The sequence below is a fragment of the Chiloscyllium plagiosum genome, unplaced genomic scaffold, assembly GCF_037043375.1.
Source record: "Chiloscyllium plagiosum isolate Xiang-an unplaced genomic scaffold, Cpla_swu_hap1 HiC_scaffold_24, whole genome shotgun sequence".
Lineage (NCBI taxonomy): Eukaryota > Metazoa > Chordata > Chondrichthyes > Orectolobiformes > Hemiscylliidae > Chiloscyllium > Chiloscyllium plagiosum.
Genome location: NW_028270162.1, coordinates 51428629 through 51444916, shown reverse-complemented (window position 1 = coordinate 51444916; position 16288 = coordinate 51428629). Strand labels below are relative to the sequence as shown.

Below are 16288 nucleotides of genomic sequence, written 5' to 3'. Positions count from 1 at the left end.
CATATGCCAGGCAATGAAGAGCTCCAAAAAGAGATAATCTAACCACCATCCCCTGACATTCAATGTTGTTGCCATCACTGAATCCCCCACTATCAACATCTAGGCATTATCACTAGCCACAAACTCGACTGGACTAACCACATAAATACAGTTGCTACCAGAGCAGATCAGAAGCTAGGAATACTCGACAAGTAAGTCACCGCCTGACTCCCCAAAGCCTTAGAGAAGTGTGATGGAGTACTCTCCACTTGCGTGGATAGATGCAGCTCCAATTCTGAAACTTGACACCAGCCAGGACGAAGTAGTTCACTTGACTAGCATCACAACTACAAGCATCCATTCCCTCTACCGTCAACACTTAGTAGCAGCAGTGAGTACTATCTGCAAGGTGCACTACAAAAATTCACCAAAGATCCTTAGTCAGCACCTCCCGACACATGACCGGTTCCATCTAGAAGGGGAAGGGAGCAGATACATAGGAATACTACTACCTGCAAGTTCCCCTTGAAGGCACTCACCATCTTGACTTGGAAATATATGGCCATTCCTTCACTGTTGCTGGGTCAAAATCCTGGAATTTCCTCTGTGGACATTGAGAGTCTATAGCATGCTGACTGCAGCAATTTAAAATGGCAACCCACCATAACTTCTAAAGGGCAACTAGGGACAGGCAATAAATGCTGGCCAGCCAGCAATGCCCATATCCCACAAGCGAATGAAACAAAAAAAAGTACTTGCATATTTACTATATTTTCTCTTTTAACTTCAAAATATAAATACAGGCTCCTGTCTGCATAATGCTCACTCCCTTCCAATAACTCTCCCCAGGAACACTCAGGAATACCCCGCTGAACAGATAGCTGTTTGATCAAACAACATAGTCATGAATATGAGAAAAATTACAGTTCAAAGTAAATTTGATCTTTAAGTAACATGACAGGGTGGTTGCTACCTGCACTTTAGCTCTTGTTCAGATGTGAACAATTGTTTGGGTCACAATTAATATATTATCTTTTTACGAAGATAGCAGTGAGCAGACTTTTCACAGAATGAAGTAATTGAAGGGACTTATTAACAAATAAAAATAATCAACATTAAAATGATTTTGATACTTTTTGTGCAGATGTACATTCTACAATATACAAAATGAAATTTCCTCTGTTGTCTTAAACTACATGACAGCCAATGCATAGTGATACTATGAGGGGTATTTGGACAACCTTTTGGCACTTTATAAATATATCCATCAAAGATACCTCAATTTAGGTCCTGCGCTTCTAATTTACAAAATGTTAATGTCCTTTAGCTAGATATACCTGTGCAATCAAACAGATTTTAACAGGCCATCAACCATTGCAAGACACACTGACTTTAATGCTTATCAACATTTTCAATAATACATAATGAAGCAATATGAATGAACTATATTAATTATCACTGAATCAAAATCGACCTTGCTGAAGGCAGGCCAAGAGTTACCACAAAGCTTTTATATTTGAAGGACTCATCAAAAAAAAAGTGACATCCCCAAAAGGAGAGTTTTGGGGGTATGGGAGCAGCAGAAGATTGTGCTGCAAACAGACAACTAGACAATTAACATTGCCTGAATCTTATTTCATTTGAAAATAACTGAAAATATAAATCTACATGCATGTTAAATAAGAATACACTTCTCTACTCACCTCACTGTCTGGGCTGGGCTGAATAACCTCCCATGTCTGTGAATCTACATCATAGCAATGTAACTCATTAGGCAATGTGTTATCTGCAGCGCCACCAAACACATAGAGATGTCGGTCAAATGCAACCATGGTGTGGCCATATCTTCTTTGAGGTGGGGCAGGGGAACCTCGGAGTAAGTGCTCTGTGGGAATTCTTGTCCAACTGCATGACAACACAAATCAAAGTTAAATAATGAATTGTATGAAATTATAAAAATTTTAATGTAAACAATCTAAAACTATACAAGTTGTATCAGCCATTATACAATTTCAAATTAGGCTCCTGTGGCACAGTGGTACTGTTTCTTCCTCCAGCCCAAATGTTCTGGGTTCAATTCCCACCGGGTTCAAGTTCCACCTGCCCCAAACATGTGCCATAATGTGTCTGAACACACTAATATAAAAATATCTACAAATTCAACACTCTCCAAGGTGAATTTTATTTGAGTACTTTCACAATACTCTTATACAATAATGACAAATAAGTTCAACATTCAAATGTAATATTTTGAACCCTTATAATAACATAAAACAGCAAAACAAAATTTCAATGGAAGGATTAGATTAAGTTAGAATTGTTGGTATGGAGAGTTGGACCAAAGGGTCTGTTTCTGTGCTGTACAACTCTATGATGAATCTATACGTTTATAAAATTTACTTTGCATTATACATCCCGCCTTATGCAACAATCATCATAGAAACCAACTGTGGATGTTGTAAATCAGAAACAAAAACAGAAATTTCTCAAAAAGCTCAGCAAGTCTAGCAGCATCTGTGAAGAGAAATCAGAGTTACTGTTTCAGGTTGAGTGACCTTTCCTCAGAACTGAGCACAAAACATGGAAGCGGATAACAAAATTAAGGAAGAGTTGTTAAAGTGAACGCTGGTCCATTAGAAATGGCAGAGGGACTAAATCAATTCTGACTTCTGATTTCACACTGAAACTATCCCAATATTAACTAGGAATGGAAGTAGTAATAGGATATGTGGAAAGTCAAAACACATCTATCAGCGCAGCATGGTTTTTTGAAGGGTAAATTATGTTTGACTAATTTGCTCAAGTTCTTTGAAGGTGTAACAAGCAAAGTGGATACTAGGCATCCTTTAGATGTAGTAACTACGAGAATGCATTTGACAAAAGGTCAATACACAAGATATAGACTGGGTTTATTAGCTTGGATAGACTGGCTAACCAACAGAAAGCACAGAGTCAGAATAAATGTGCCTTTTTCCAGTGAACAAGATGTAACTAGTGGGGTGCCACAGGGTTTCTGTCTTGGGGCCCAATTATTTACAATCTAAATTAATGACTTAGATGCTGGGAAGTGTGTACATTTACCAAATTTGCTGGTGATACTATAACAGGTAGGAAATAAAGCTGCAACGAAGTAATTTACAAATAGATATGGATGGGTCAGGTGAATGAACAAAATTTGGCAGATGGAGTTTAACATGGATGAATGAGGTTATCCATTTTGGCCAGAGAAATTAATACAGAGAGTATGGTGCTGGACAAGCACAGCAGGTCAGGCAGCATCCAAGGAGCTTGAGAATCAATGTTTCGGGCATAAGCCCTTCATCAGGATGAAGAGCTCTTGCCTGAAACGTAGATTCTCCTGCTCCTCGGATGTTGCCTGACCTGCCGCGCTTACTCAGCACCACACTCTCGATTCTGGTCTCCAGCATCTGCAGTCCTCACTTTCTACGAGAAAAATTAATATGACAACTTATCAAAATGGAGAGATATTTAAAAAGGCCTCAACGCAGAGGGAGATCGGGGTCCTTGTGCATGAATCATAGAAAACTAGTATGCAAAAACATCAGGTAATAAAGTTGGCAAATGGAATTTTGGCATTTATTACTAAAGGAGTGGAGCACAAAAGGGAGGAAGTGCTGTTGCAAATGTGCAAGGCATTAGTGAGGCAGTATCTGGAGTCCTGCATACAGTTCTGGTTCCCTTACATACATACAGAATGCTAAGGGGGATTAACAAAGTAGATATAGAACAGATGTTTCCCCTTGTTGGGCAATTTAGAATAAGAGGTTATGGGCTAAGGGTGGCAGATTTAAAACTGAGATGAGAAGGAATTACTTTTCTCAAAGTGTTATTAATCTGTAGCATTCATAACTTCAGAGTGCAGAGGATGCCAGGATACTGAATAAATTCGAAGAGGTGATAGACAGGTTTTTAATTAGTAATGGGATAAAGTGTTATGGGAAGTGGGCAGGGAGGCAGGCAGGAAAACAGATTGGAGGCCAAGATGAGATCAGGCATCATCGTGTTACATGGCGTAGCAGGATCGAGGGACTAAATTGTCTACTCCTGCTCCTAGTTCTTATGTTCTTAAAAGTATCTAATCATCTGAATGAAAATGCAATCGCAAGGATGATGAAAGACTCTACTTCAAAAAAGATTGAATTACAACAATCAAGAATTGAACTTTATTAATGGTTGATAATGGTCCTTCCATGCTGGGTTCCAGCTGCAATGACCATAATCAGGGCTTTGTGAGACTTGTGACTTGCCTGCCCTCTATGAGGTATCCACATCCTTCTCCTCAAGGTTATTGGCTACACTCTGATTGCATTGTTTTTCTATCAGGTTGTTTCTTCAGCTTTTAATGATTTAACTTAATTATACTCAGATTCATTCTTAAATGCCACTTTTGGTGCTCATCTTTGATGAAAACTAGAGTTTAATAAAGTCATCACAAAGAGATTATTACTTTGATGTGCACAATGTTATCTCAGTTATATCCATCATATATATTCCATCAAATGATGAAAGTTTTATGTCCCCTACTATAACATCCACATCAGATCCATTTTAAAAATTAACCACTAAAAATTGTCCAACACTGAAAAATCACTCTCCCTTTACTTGAATTTCTGTCAAGTATTTGTGCATTTAAAAATATTCTACTTTGATGAAAGGCTCACTTGATTAACAAGATAAAACTTATTGGGCAATTGTCTGTGGCTCTTTTGGCAAGATAACGACAAGCTGAAACATCATCTTCACCCAAATTTACTGCAGATGTCATCTTGGTAAAGGAGCTAAGTCCTGTACTGGGTTGGCACGGTGTGGTTAGCAATGCTGCCTCACAGCGCCAGAGACCCAGGTTCAATTCCCACCTCAAGCAACTGTCTGTGTTGAGTTTGCACATTCTCCCAGTGTCTGTGTGGGTTTCCTCCCACAGTCCAACGATGTGCAGGTCAGGAGAGTTGGCCATGCTAAATTGCCCGTAGTGTTAGGTGAAGGGGTAAATATAGGGGAATGGGTCTGGGTTGGTTACTCTTCGGAGGGTCGGTGTGGACTGGTTGGGCCGAAGGGCCTGTTTCCACACTGTAAGTAACCTAATCTAGCTATTTAGATCAACACTGACAGGCTGGTTGCCACTTGAATTGTCAGCTAGTTTTCATTAACAAGATTGTATGGTATTTTGGTAGACAATCCGAAACCCAACACATTCCCCCTAATCATGAACAGCTAGCTGCAAACAAACAATTAATTACTAAGGAATTGGAATGTGATTTCAAAGCAAATCACATTTTATAGTTCACTTATTTCACGTTGCAAGATTTTTTGAGACATTTACACCAGTCACTCTATACAATCCACAAGCCGAGACTAATAAGCCAAAGACAGGAGTTTAAACTCCCTCATCCCTGATAATGGATTTAAATTAAATACATCTGGATTAAATAATTTAGTTTTAGTAAATGGTGACCAGATCTTCCTAAAAACACACAGTTAACTGAAGACCTTTAGAGAAGGAAATCTCTATGCGTGACTCCAAACCAAGCAATATAGGTGACCCTCAAATACCTCCTAGCAAGCCAGTCAGTTGTCAGGACCTGACTACCATCTTCCCAAGGGTAATTAAAGATGGGGTTTTTAACAATGCTTTTGCCAGGACACAAAAATCCACGAATAAATAATGAAAAAGAATGTTGAGGTTATATATTTTGCTAAATACTTTGAACTAAAGAGTACAATTTCCATCTTTAAACTCAAATGCGAGAAACACAATTCTTGACATGGCATTGTTTTCGTGCCTGGACCTATGCAGACAGACTGTACACGAAGGACCATTTTATATGAGGGGGAAGTGCCTGCAGTTTGTAATTCATTATATGCAGGGCCCATTTATACCAACATATAGAAACATAGGCATTTCAAGCCCACTCAGCCATTTAACATGATCATGGCTGATCTTATCCTGGTCTCAACTCCACTCTCTTCCCTTTTCCCCAAAGCACTTTATCCAGCTTTTCATTAGAAATATATCTATTTCTTTTTGAATCTGTTGATTGACTCACTCTGGGGCAGTGAGTTCCAGAGTTTGACAACCCCCTGAGAGGACTGGTTTCTCGTCATCTCAGTTTTAAACATCTGCAGAACCACAGGAAATATATTTGCCTTTTGAACCTGCTCCCGCATTCAACATGATCATGCCTGATCATTCAACTCAATACCCTATTCCCAGATTCTCCCCAAACACTTTCAGCCTTTTAGCCCGAAGAACTATACCTAACTCCTTGAAAACGCACAATGCTTTGGCTTCAACTGTTTTCTGCAACACATAATTCCACAGACTCACCTCTATTGGTGAAGCAATTTCTCCTCATCTCAGCTCTTAATGGTCTACCATATCCTTAGACTATGACCTTGGTTCTGAACTCACTAGTCATCAGGAAGATCCTACCTGCGTTTACCATATACTGAGGAACCTCAATTATCCAAAACTCTGATTATCCGAAGGAGATCTCGAGGTCCCGATAGAAACATTACATCAAAGACGTGTTTCCAACAGTCATCGCTTCTTTTGTTTACAGTGATTAAACAGGCATGGTCTCCAAATGACTGCCCGCCCTCCCTCTCTCTCCCCACACATTCCCTGGAGCTCTACAGAGGGTGTACCTTAAATCCTCTCTTCCCCAGATAATCTCTCCAAAATTATCTTGTACAGGCTGGAACTTAACAAAAAAGTTGCAGTAAAACGTTGTGTGGGGCCGTGTATGCGTGTGGAGACTTACCCCACAAAGCAGTCTTGTTGTTGGTGTCTAATCCTGCTGCCCTGGAAAGGGGGCTGGGGCAGGCAGGGGGCAGTGTTGGATAGGGTTAGGGGCAGGCGAGGGTGGACAGGGTTGGGGACATGTGGGGGTTGGCGTTGCTTGGGGTTTTGGGGGCGGAGGCAGTGTTGGACGGGGTTGGGGGGGTCCGGGGAGTGGTGTTGGACGGGGTTTGGGGGGGGGGGGGGTGCGAGGGAGGTGTTGGACAGGGTTGGAGGGGAGGGGGAACAAGGGCGGTGTTGGACGGGGTTGGGGGGGCCGGGGAACGGTGTTGGGGGACCAGGGGCGGTGTTTGACGGGGTTGAGGGGGAAAAGAGGGTGGTATTGGACAGAGTTGGGGGGAGAAAGAGGACGGTGTTGGGGGGGCCGGGGGCGGGCGGTGTTGGAAGTGCCGGGAGCGGTGTTGGAGGCGGTGTTGGACAAGGTTGGGCGGGGGGGGGGCCAGGGGCGGTGTTGGGGAGGCCGGGGACGGTGCTGGACGGGGTTGGGGGGGGCGGAGTTGGATGGGCGGAGTTGGACGGGTTTGGGGGCGGGTGGAGTTGGACGGAGTTGAGGGGCCGGGGGCGATGTTGGGGGGATGGGGCGGGCGGTGTTGGACGGGGTTTGGGGGGACGGAGGCGGGCAGAGTTGGGGGCCGGGGGCGGTGTTGGGGGGATGGGGCGGGCGGTGTTGGACAGGGTTCGGGAGACGGGGGCAGGTGGTGTTGGACAGGAGCGGGCGGAGTTGGAGGGATGGGGGCAGGCGGTGTTGGATGGGGTTGGGGGAACGGGGCGGACGGTGTTGGACGGGGTTAGGAGGGCGGGGCGGGCAGTGTTGGACGGGGTTAGGAGGGCGGGGGCGGGTGGTGCTGGACGGGGTTAGAGGGGGCGGGGGGGTGCTGGACGGGGCGGGCAATGTTGGACAGGCTTGGGGGAAATGGGGGCGGGCGGCTTTGGACGGGCTTGGGGGGAACGGGGCGGGCGGCGCTGGACGGGCTTGGGGCGGGCAGGGTTGGACGGGCGGGTGGTGTTGGACGGGGTGGGCGGTGTTGGATGGGTGCGCGAGCAGGTGGTGTTGGACAGGGTTGGGGGGACGGGTCGGGCAGTGTTGGACGGGGTTGGGGGGACGGGTCGGGCAGTGTTGGACGGGGTTGGGGGGCAGGGTTGGGCAGTGTTGGATGGGGTTGGGGGGGCAGGGTCGGGCAGTGTTGGATGGGGTTGGGGGGGCAGGGTCGGGCAGTGTTGGATCGGGTTGGGGGGGCGGGGCCGGGCAGTGTTGGAAGGGGGCTTGAGCAGGCGGTGTTGGACAGGGTTGGGGAGACAGGTCGGGCAATGTTGGACGGGGTTGGGGGGGCGGGGGCGGGGGCGGGCGGTGTTGAACGGAGCTGTTGGGGCGGGGGCGGATGGTGTTGGACGGGGCTGGTGGGGCGGGGCCAGGAAGTGTTGGATGGGGGCGCAAGCAGGTGGTGTTGGACAGGGTTGGGGGGACGGGTCGGGCAGTGTTAGACGGTGTTGGGGGGACGGGGACGGGCGGTGTTGGATGTGGTGGGGGGGGGGGAAAAGAGGGTGGTGTTGGACAAGGTTGGGGGGAGAAAGAGGACGGTGTTGGGGGGACCGGGGCGGGCGGTGTTGGACGGGGTTGGAGGTGCCGGGGGCAGTGTTGGACAGGGCTGGGGGGGCCAGGGGCGGTGTTGGATGGGGTTGGGGGACCTGGGGGAAGTGTTGGACAGGGTTGGGGGGACCGGGGGGGGGGGCGGTGTTGGATGGGGTTGGACGTGCCGGGGGCAGTGTTGGACGGGGTTGGGGGGGACGGGGGTGGGCAGAGTTGGACGGGGTTGGGGAGACGGGGGCGGGCGGTTTTGGACGGGATTGGGGGGGGGGGGGGGAAATGGGGCGGGCGGTGTTGGACGGGGTTTGGGGGACGGGGGTGGGCGGAGTTGGGGGCAGTGTTGGGGGGATGGGGCGGACGGTGGTGGACAGGGTTTGGGGAACGGGAGCGGGCGCAGTTGGACGGGGCGGGCGGAGTTGGACGGGGGCGGGGTGAATGGGGGTGGGCGGTGTTGGATGGGGTTGGGGTTGGGGGAACGGGTTGGGTGGGGTTGGAGGGGTGGGGGCGGGTGTTGTTGGACGGGGTGGGCGGTGTTGGACAGGGTTAGGAGGGCGGGCGGTGGTGGACGGTGGACGGGGTTGGGGGGACGGGGTCGGGCGGTGTTGGACGGGGTTGGGGGGGGTCGGGCGGTGTTGGACGGGGTTGGGGGGGGGCGGGCGGGGTTGGACAAGGTTGGGGCGGGCGGGGGGTGTTGGATGGGGGCGCGAGCAGGCTGTGTTGGATGGGGTTGGGGGGAAACGGGGGCGGGCGGTGTTGGATCTGGTTGGGGGGGGTGGGCAGTGTTTGATGGGATTGGGGGCGGGGAAGACCGGGGGAGGGTGGGTGTCGGATGGTGTTGGGATTCAGGGTCCCACACGCTGTGTTGCTGCCTTACCTCCTGAATGGGGAGCACACTTTTAAAAACTGAGTCCCAGAGGAAAGGCATTTAATTGACTAACTGAATAATCGATTATCCAAATGAAATAGTGGCCGCCCATCTCATTCGGATAAGCAAGGTTCCCCTGTATAGTCCTGTTTTATAGTTTTCCACAAGATCTCTCCTTATTCTTCTAAACTATAGTGAATACCGTCCTAACGGATCCAGTCTCTTTTCATGCATCAGTCCTCCTGAGCACCCTTCCTCAGAAAAGGAAACAAAAACGGTACATAACACTCCAGGTGTGGTCTCACCTAGGAAGCTTAGAATCATACAGTAAGGATAGGCTTAAATCTAGATTTTGAACAGGAAGTCAGACATGCTGCATAGTCTTTGATGATTTTATTCCTGACAAGGGAATAATCCATCATTGTCCTATCAAGTTATGTGCAAACTCCCAAGGTGTTCATTTAAATGCTAAAGGAAAATTCAGCAGATTGCACAGATGCAGCAAAATACAACCAGATAACCTTCACGTTTATATTTGTCCTTCTGCATATGGCCTTAAATAAAACAAATTAAGATAATGTTCTGAGTCGATATTTCCTTATATTTTGGGTATTTCAAACAGTTTTCCTTGGGGTTTGCCAAGTCTCAACGTTATGTGCAGAAATGTCCATTAGAAAAATTGCAACCGCAGGATTACCTAGTAAATGGTCATAAAAAGTGTGCCAGACTGTCAGTCAACAGTCAGCTACATGTCTCTTCAGAACTAAGCTACATGAGACATCTCATCATCTTAATAAAAATCAAAGTTAGATCACAACTGGCTTTGGGTCCGACCAACTTTGTGCCAAAAAAGTTCTAGCCATATTTAGAATAGCCACATAAAATAATATTGATGGAGCAAAGTAAAACTTTCTCCTCTCGAACTGCTGTAAAACATGCAATGAGCTCCAGCTCTTGTCTTTCTGTATACGATCTGGTAATAGTCATAACTTCAGTTACATGGAAAATACTGGTTATTCCAAGTGATGGAAGGTAGCCGATTCAGGTCATCTTGTAAATAACACCAAATATTGGGGGGGGAGCAACTGGGGTGGTAAGCTATTACTTCGCTGCACTGCTCTGTGCTGTAGGGAGCAGTCTATTCTTCATATTACTTGTTCTCAAGCCACTTCAGCATTGGCAATGCAAATGCAGGCATTCTAGTCTTTAAGAAGCACATGAGAAGGAGATTTACTAGGATGCTACCCTGGTATGGAAGGTTTGAGTTATAAGGAGAGGATGGGAGTTTTGTCCCTGGAGTCTAGGAGACCAAGGGGTGACCTTATGGAGGTCTATAAAATCACGAGAGGCCTATAAAATCATGAGAGATATAGATAAGGTAGATAGTCTGCAGCTTTTCTCAATGATAGGGGAGTCTAACTCTAGAGGGCACAGGTTGAAGGTGAGATACACAAAAGGGTGAAGATGGGCAAGTTTTGAACATAGAGGCTTGTGAATGTCTGGAATGGATTGCCAGAAGTGGAGGAGAGTACAATTTTGTCATTTAAAAAATATTTATACAGGTACATGGATGGGATAGGTATGGAGGAATATGGACCGAACACAGACAAATGGGACTCGATTAATTGTGAAAACTGGGCGGCATGGACAAGTTGGGTCCAACGGCCTGTTTACATGCTGTATACCTGTATGACTCTATCAGAGTGCAGCCTGATAGAGGAATCATTTCAGCAATTAGAAGGCAAAGACCCTCCATCAAGAATTGCCAAATTATAATCATACATTCATGTCAGGTGACAAAGCTTTTAAAAATATATAATAATTCCTTATATTCAATAAAAAACATTTTTACATTTCATTTTCACAACTCCCAAATGACCAGCATTAAATGTGCTGAGGAAGGCAGAGAACCTCGACATCAAGGTTTAAAGAAAAAACAAGAGAGTTCCTCCTAAATCCCTAAATCACATCTTTCCTGACCCCAGTTTCCTTTCCTCAAAACCTCTGGCAACATAATAACAATTTCACTCATTTATTAAGGATAAGAATGATTAGAAAGAATAAATATTAAGCACGTACACTTTTTCCTTGAATTCAAACTGAAAAAGATTATTGGTGATCTTTGCTCCACTCTGTCCTGAGAAAACAAACATCTTGTCCTTGCAGACAGCCACAGGAAAGTTACAGCATGAAGGAGGGATCTCTCCACTCTGCTCGATCTAAAAAACAAACAGGCAACGTTGATATTTTGAGATTACAGCTTACTGCACTGTTTTGAACTCCCAAATTCTGCCGGCACTATAAACTACTGTCTCTCATCAGATCATCTTTCCATTTTCCTCTTTATAAAAACTCTAATTATAACTTGAAACACTACTGCCTCCTTTATAATCTTGATGTGAGTAACCTGCTGTCTTTTATTTGCTCAGTGCCATGAGTTTTCTTGATTCTTGCATGGAATGTGGGCAACACTGGCAAAGTGTTGCCATCTCCTGCCCATTCCAAAACATTGAAGGGTGATTGAAGCTAGCTATACCCCCTGAAATTTGAAAACTTCCTAATTCGATAAAAGGACCGAGGCTTAAGTTGGTCACTGGGTCAAGAATATCATTTAATAACAACAGTCTCCTTCGCAAGTTTCCGGGAACTAAAGAGTTGATTACCCCGTTGTTTACAAAGCATTCTCAGTTCTCCATTAATTCTAATGTACAGCAGGTGGCCTGCCAACACACACACACCACTGCATTTACTCAGTATAACTAGGTGGAATCCAATTCTTTATAATCAACTGATCACCTAACAAAGTCGAAACTGCCAAACAAACAGCATTTATATAGGCACCACACTATTCATTTAATACAGCCATTTAGATGGAACGTAGCTGTCGTGATAAGCCATTAGATGTCCCTTGAACATGATGGGAGAAATCTCCAAGCGTGAGAAATTTGAATCAAGTAGTATTTATTGCACTGAGAATAAAGGTTTGTAGGACACAACAAGAGAAAGACAACTTGTCTTTAATTCAGTTCAGTAGTTCAGATTCCACAAGAATCCCTTAGCATCACACAGCTCATCCACACTTTAGGTAAAAGCATGAAAAAAGGTCTCATGGCACAGGTACTCAATAGCAGCTGGTTTCCGTGAGACCACGTTGCCAACAAACATCCCCTTCTCCATACAGAAGGGAAGGAGAAGGGGAGAAAAACACCATAAAATGTATAATTAAAGAATTTTGCTTGTGATATGTCCTATAAAAGCAAGTGATAAAAGCAACCTTCATCTCGGTCTGCTCTTATGGTAAAACATTATGTGTACATTTGCTTTTAAATACATCAGATCTCTACACTTCCAAACAAAAATACTAGTTCATTCCCATGTATAAAGGGAAAGGAATTTATTTCAAAATTAAACAGGAAAAATATATATTCGACGGGGTTCATTGTACTTTGTCTTTTCTTCTCAAACCACGTGATTTTATTTCCAGTCTAGTGCTACACTTGAAACTTTTTACCTCATCCCAGCATGCCATTTCTCTGTCCTGCAGGCCAATGGTCCACATGTCATTCAGCCTGAGAGAATAAAAACAAAAATAAATTTAATTTTTGACAGTGCTGTTAACGTACCTTGCTAATCCAAAATAAGCTTCAAACATCATTGTGTCAACTGTTAATTTGAGTAAAAATTCAGGATTACAACATATTAAATTTGTTTTCCATTTTAATAAGCATGAACTGAAGGAAACAAACTGGGTAGTACAGCTACAAGTTTGTGGAAGTACCAATAGTGTTGAATAAATGTAACTGAGTCATAGCCAAGTAAATGAAATCCCCAAAACGAAGGAGGCAATTAAGTGGGAAGAAGAATAAATTGAACATGGTACATAGGAAAAAATAAGTCACAAATTAATGGTGAAATTAGGCCCCATTTGGTTAGGGCCCATTTGGAGTACTGTGTCCAGTTTTGGTCCCCACACCTAAGGAAGGACATACTGGCACTGGAGCGTGTCCAGCGGAGATTCACACGGATGATCCCTGGAATGGTAGGTCTAACATATGAGGAACGGCTGAGGATCCTGAGATTGTATTCATTGGAGTTTAGAAGATTAAGGGGAGATCTAATAGAAACTTACAAGATAATACATGGCTTGGAGAGGGTGGGCGCTAGGAAATTGTTTCCGTTAGGTGAGGAGACTAGGACCCGTGGGCACAGCCTTAGAATTAGAGGGGGTAAATTCAGAACAAAAATGCGGAGATATTTCTTCAGCCAGAGAGTGGTGGGCCTGTGGAATTCATTGCCGCAGAGTGCAGTGGAGGCTGGGATGCTAAATGTCTTCAAGGCAGAAATTGATAAATTCTTGATGTCACAAGGAATTAAGGGCTACGGGGAGAATGCGGGTAAGTGGAGTTGAAATGCCCATCAGTCTTGATTGAATGGTGGAGTGGACTCGATGGGCCGAATGGCCTTACTTCCGCTCCATGTCTTATTGTCTAAATATACCACATACAGGTTAAAGATTGTTAAGTGGCAGAAAAGATACAAACATAAATGTGTTGGATCAAACAAGAATAAAGGCTACTAATGAGTTATGGTAAATGGATGAGGTCAGATTGGGATATCTGGACTGCATGGGCAAGTTGAACTGAAGGGTCTGTTTCCATCCTGTATGACTCGATCATAAAAACATGGGATTTCGGAGGAGTAAGAGACCATTCAGTTCTTTCAGTCTGCTTCAATAATCAGGAATGTTGTGGCTGATTTGAATGTGGTCTCAGCTCCACTTTGTTGTCTGTCCCCATATCATCCTGGACTCAAATCCTGCACTCAATACCTGGAATATTGTTGCTCGCAAAAATTATGTACATAATAAATGCAACTGTAATATCATCTATATAAAAACAAAGAAACATTCAGCAGGTTAGGCAGCATTTGTAGAGAGAAGGTGGTAATGGTTAACAAGTGATAAATAGTCAATAATCCAAACATTGAGGATATCTGGTTGGCATGGGCAAGTTGAACTGAGTCTATTTCTGTGCTGTACATCTCCATGACTCTATTAACCTGATCCACCTCTCTTCACAGCTACCTACTCAATGATTCCAACCATCTTTGTTTTTACTTTTTTTTTATGAATTTGCAGTCATTTTGTTTTCTGTAATCATCAAATTTTCTGGTGATTACATAAACCAAAAGATCTATTTTAATTGACATACATCGCATTAGTTTGTGCAGATGTAGTTTATAGAGGTTACTCTAAACTTCCAAACTATATGGTCAAATTATACTGTGCGTACTTAGTTTTGGATAACAAAAGCGCAGACATTAAGGAGACTGATTCAAAATGCAAGGAAAATGAGTCCAGAAAAAATAGAGAACCGAAAAGGTGGTTATGGAGGCAGAGGGAACATCAGTCAGAATACTATTTTAAAAGAGAGTCAAGAAAGCTAGAGTAGAGTACTAAAATCAATGAAAGAATGTAAAACTTAAATATTATTTAGAACTCCTTTACTCGGCAAATGAAAGTTTGGAATAATCTTCGAGATACAGGAGAGGAAAATTAAATGATTCAGGGTATTCAAAAAAGTTAGATACCAAGTAGACTGCTTACTAGAGGGACTAGTTTTTAAAAAAATCCTCGATTGCTTTTATGTTTGCATACAATCAACACTAAAGGTTTTGAGGACTTTTCAAACCTTGAACATAAAAAAGTCTGACAAACATCCCAGACCTCCCACAATCTTCACTGGCAATATAAGGGGGCAGTCATGTATGTGGTGGGTAAAGGCAAAACCAAGAAGCAATGACACTGACATTTAATTCCTTTATGCTCACCAATGTATCAAAATATTCCAGAAAAATCAAGTCATTAATCTACTCAGGACAACAGCTTTTTCTTTTTAAAAAAAGACTAGCTAGCCAACAGTTACTGCATTAATTATGTACTAGCCTTGCTTTATCACCACCTACTTCACCACAAATTCTGTGCTTTAGATTCTCAAAACTAGGGATGAATGAAATGAATCACTGCATTCAGACCATTATATTTCATAAAGGTGTGGCTCCTGAAGCTACAAAGATCAACATGTTTGCAGGTTCTACATTCCTTTTAGTATATAAGTTAGAGAAGAGAAACTGCAAAATCAAGGAATAGATGAGACATGCCATTGGCTCCACTTATATCACTCTTCTAGAGAATGAATTCCAGAGCCACTTGATTGAATAACTACACAGTTGTGCATCTCTTATACTCCGTCTCAGTGAGAAATACACCTGAAATGATTTTCTTTATCTGTTTGCCACTGTGCTGCAATCAAGTGCTTGGGGTGACTTTTTAAAAATATAATTCACAATTTATATACACGTTTTAAAAAAAAAAGGTATCCTCTCATCCATCGCTTTGCAAAGCATATTTTCTTCAAACAGTTCTTCGCCACTTCCTGACCTGCAGATTGGACTTATCAGCTACCTCAGAACTCATCAAACTGGGGTAGAAGCAATTATCCTCAATTCTGAGGGACTGCCTAAGAAAGAGTAGAAGATGTCCCTTTTTTTCTTTTGGGTGGTAGAAATTACAGGTTTTGAAGTTGCTGTCCAAGAACCTTTGGAGATTTGCTGCTGTGCATTTTGTAGATGGCAAGCATTGTTGCTACTGTGCACCAACAGTGGAAAAATTACATTTTAAGTTGGCAGATTGAACGTCAGTGAAATAAGCTGCTTTCTCTTTACACATCAAGACAAGTGGCGATTATTGGTACAGCTCCATCAGCACTGGAGAAGGTCAGCACATCCAAGACAAACTGCTAACTTCAAATGTAATCTTTCTACTGCTGGGGCACAGTAGCAACAGCGTATCATCTACAAGATGCACATCAACAACTCACCAAGGTTTCTTCGACAGTGTTCTCAAAACTTGCAATCTCTACCACCCAAAACAAAAATATGGATTCTACTTTTCCTATTTCTTAGGTGGTGAACAAACTTTGGGAATCAGGAAGCAAGATATCTGCAGCAGAATTCCCAATGTCTGAACTGCTCTTGTAGG

General features: G+C 43.9%; 1 protein-coding gene across 1 annotated transcript in view; it reads right to left on the bottom strand.

Annotated features, from left to right (window-relative positions):
- lztr1 (leucine zipper like post translational regulator 1) overlaps window positions 1-16288 on the bottom strand; it is a 65546-nt gene that overhangs the window by 36689 nt on the left and 12569 nt on the right. The window contains exons 7-9 of the mRNA XM_043716023.2: window positions 12761-12818; window positions 11329-11468; window positions 1683-1884 (exon numbers count right to left, since the gene is read on the bottom strand). Of these exons, the coding sequence (XP_043571958.2) occupies window positions 1683-1884; window positions 11329-11468; window positions 12761-12818 (400 nt within the window). The remainder of the gene's footprint in view (window positions 1-1682; window positions 1885-11328; window positions 11469-12760; window positions 12819-16288) is intronic.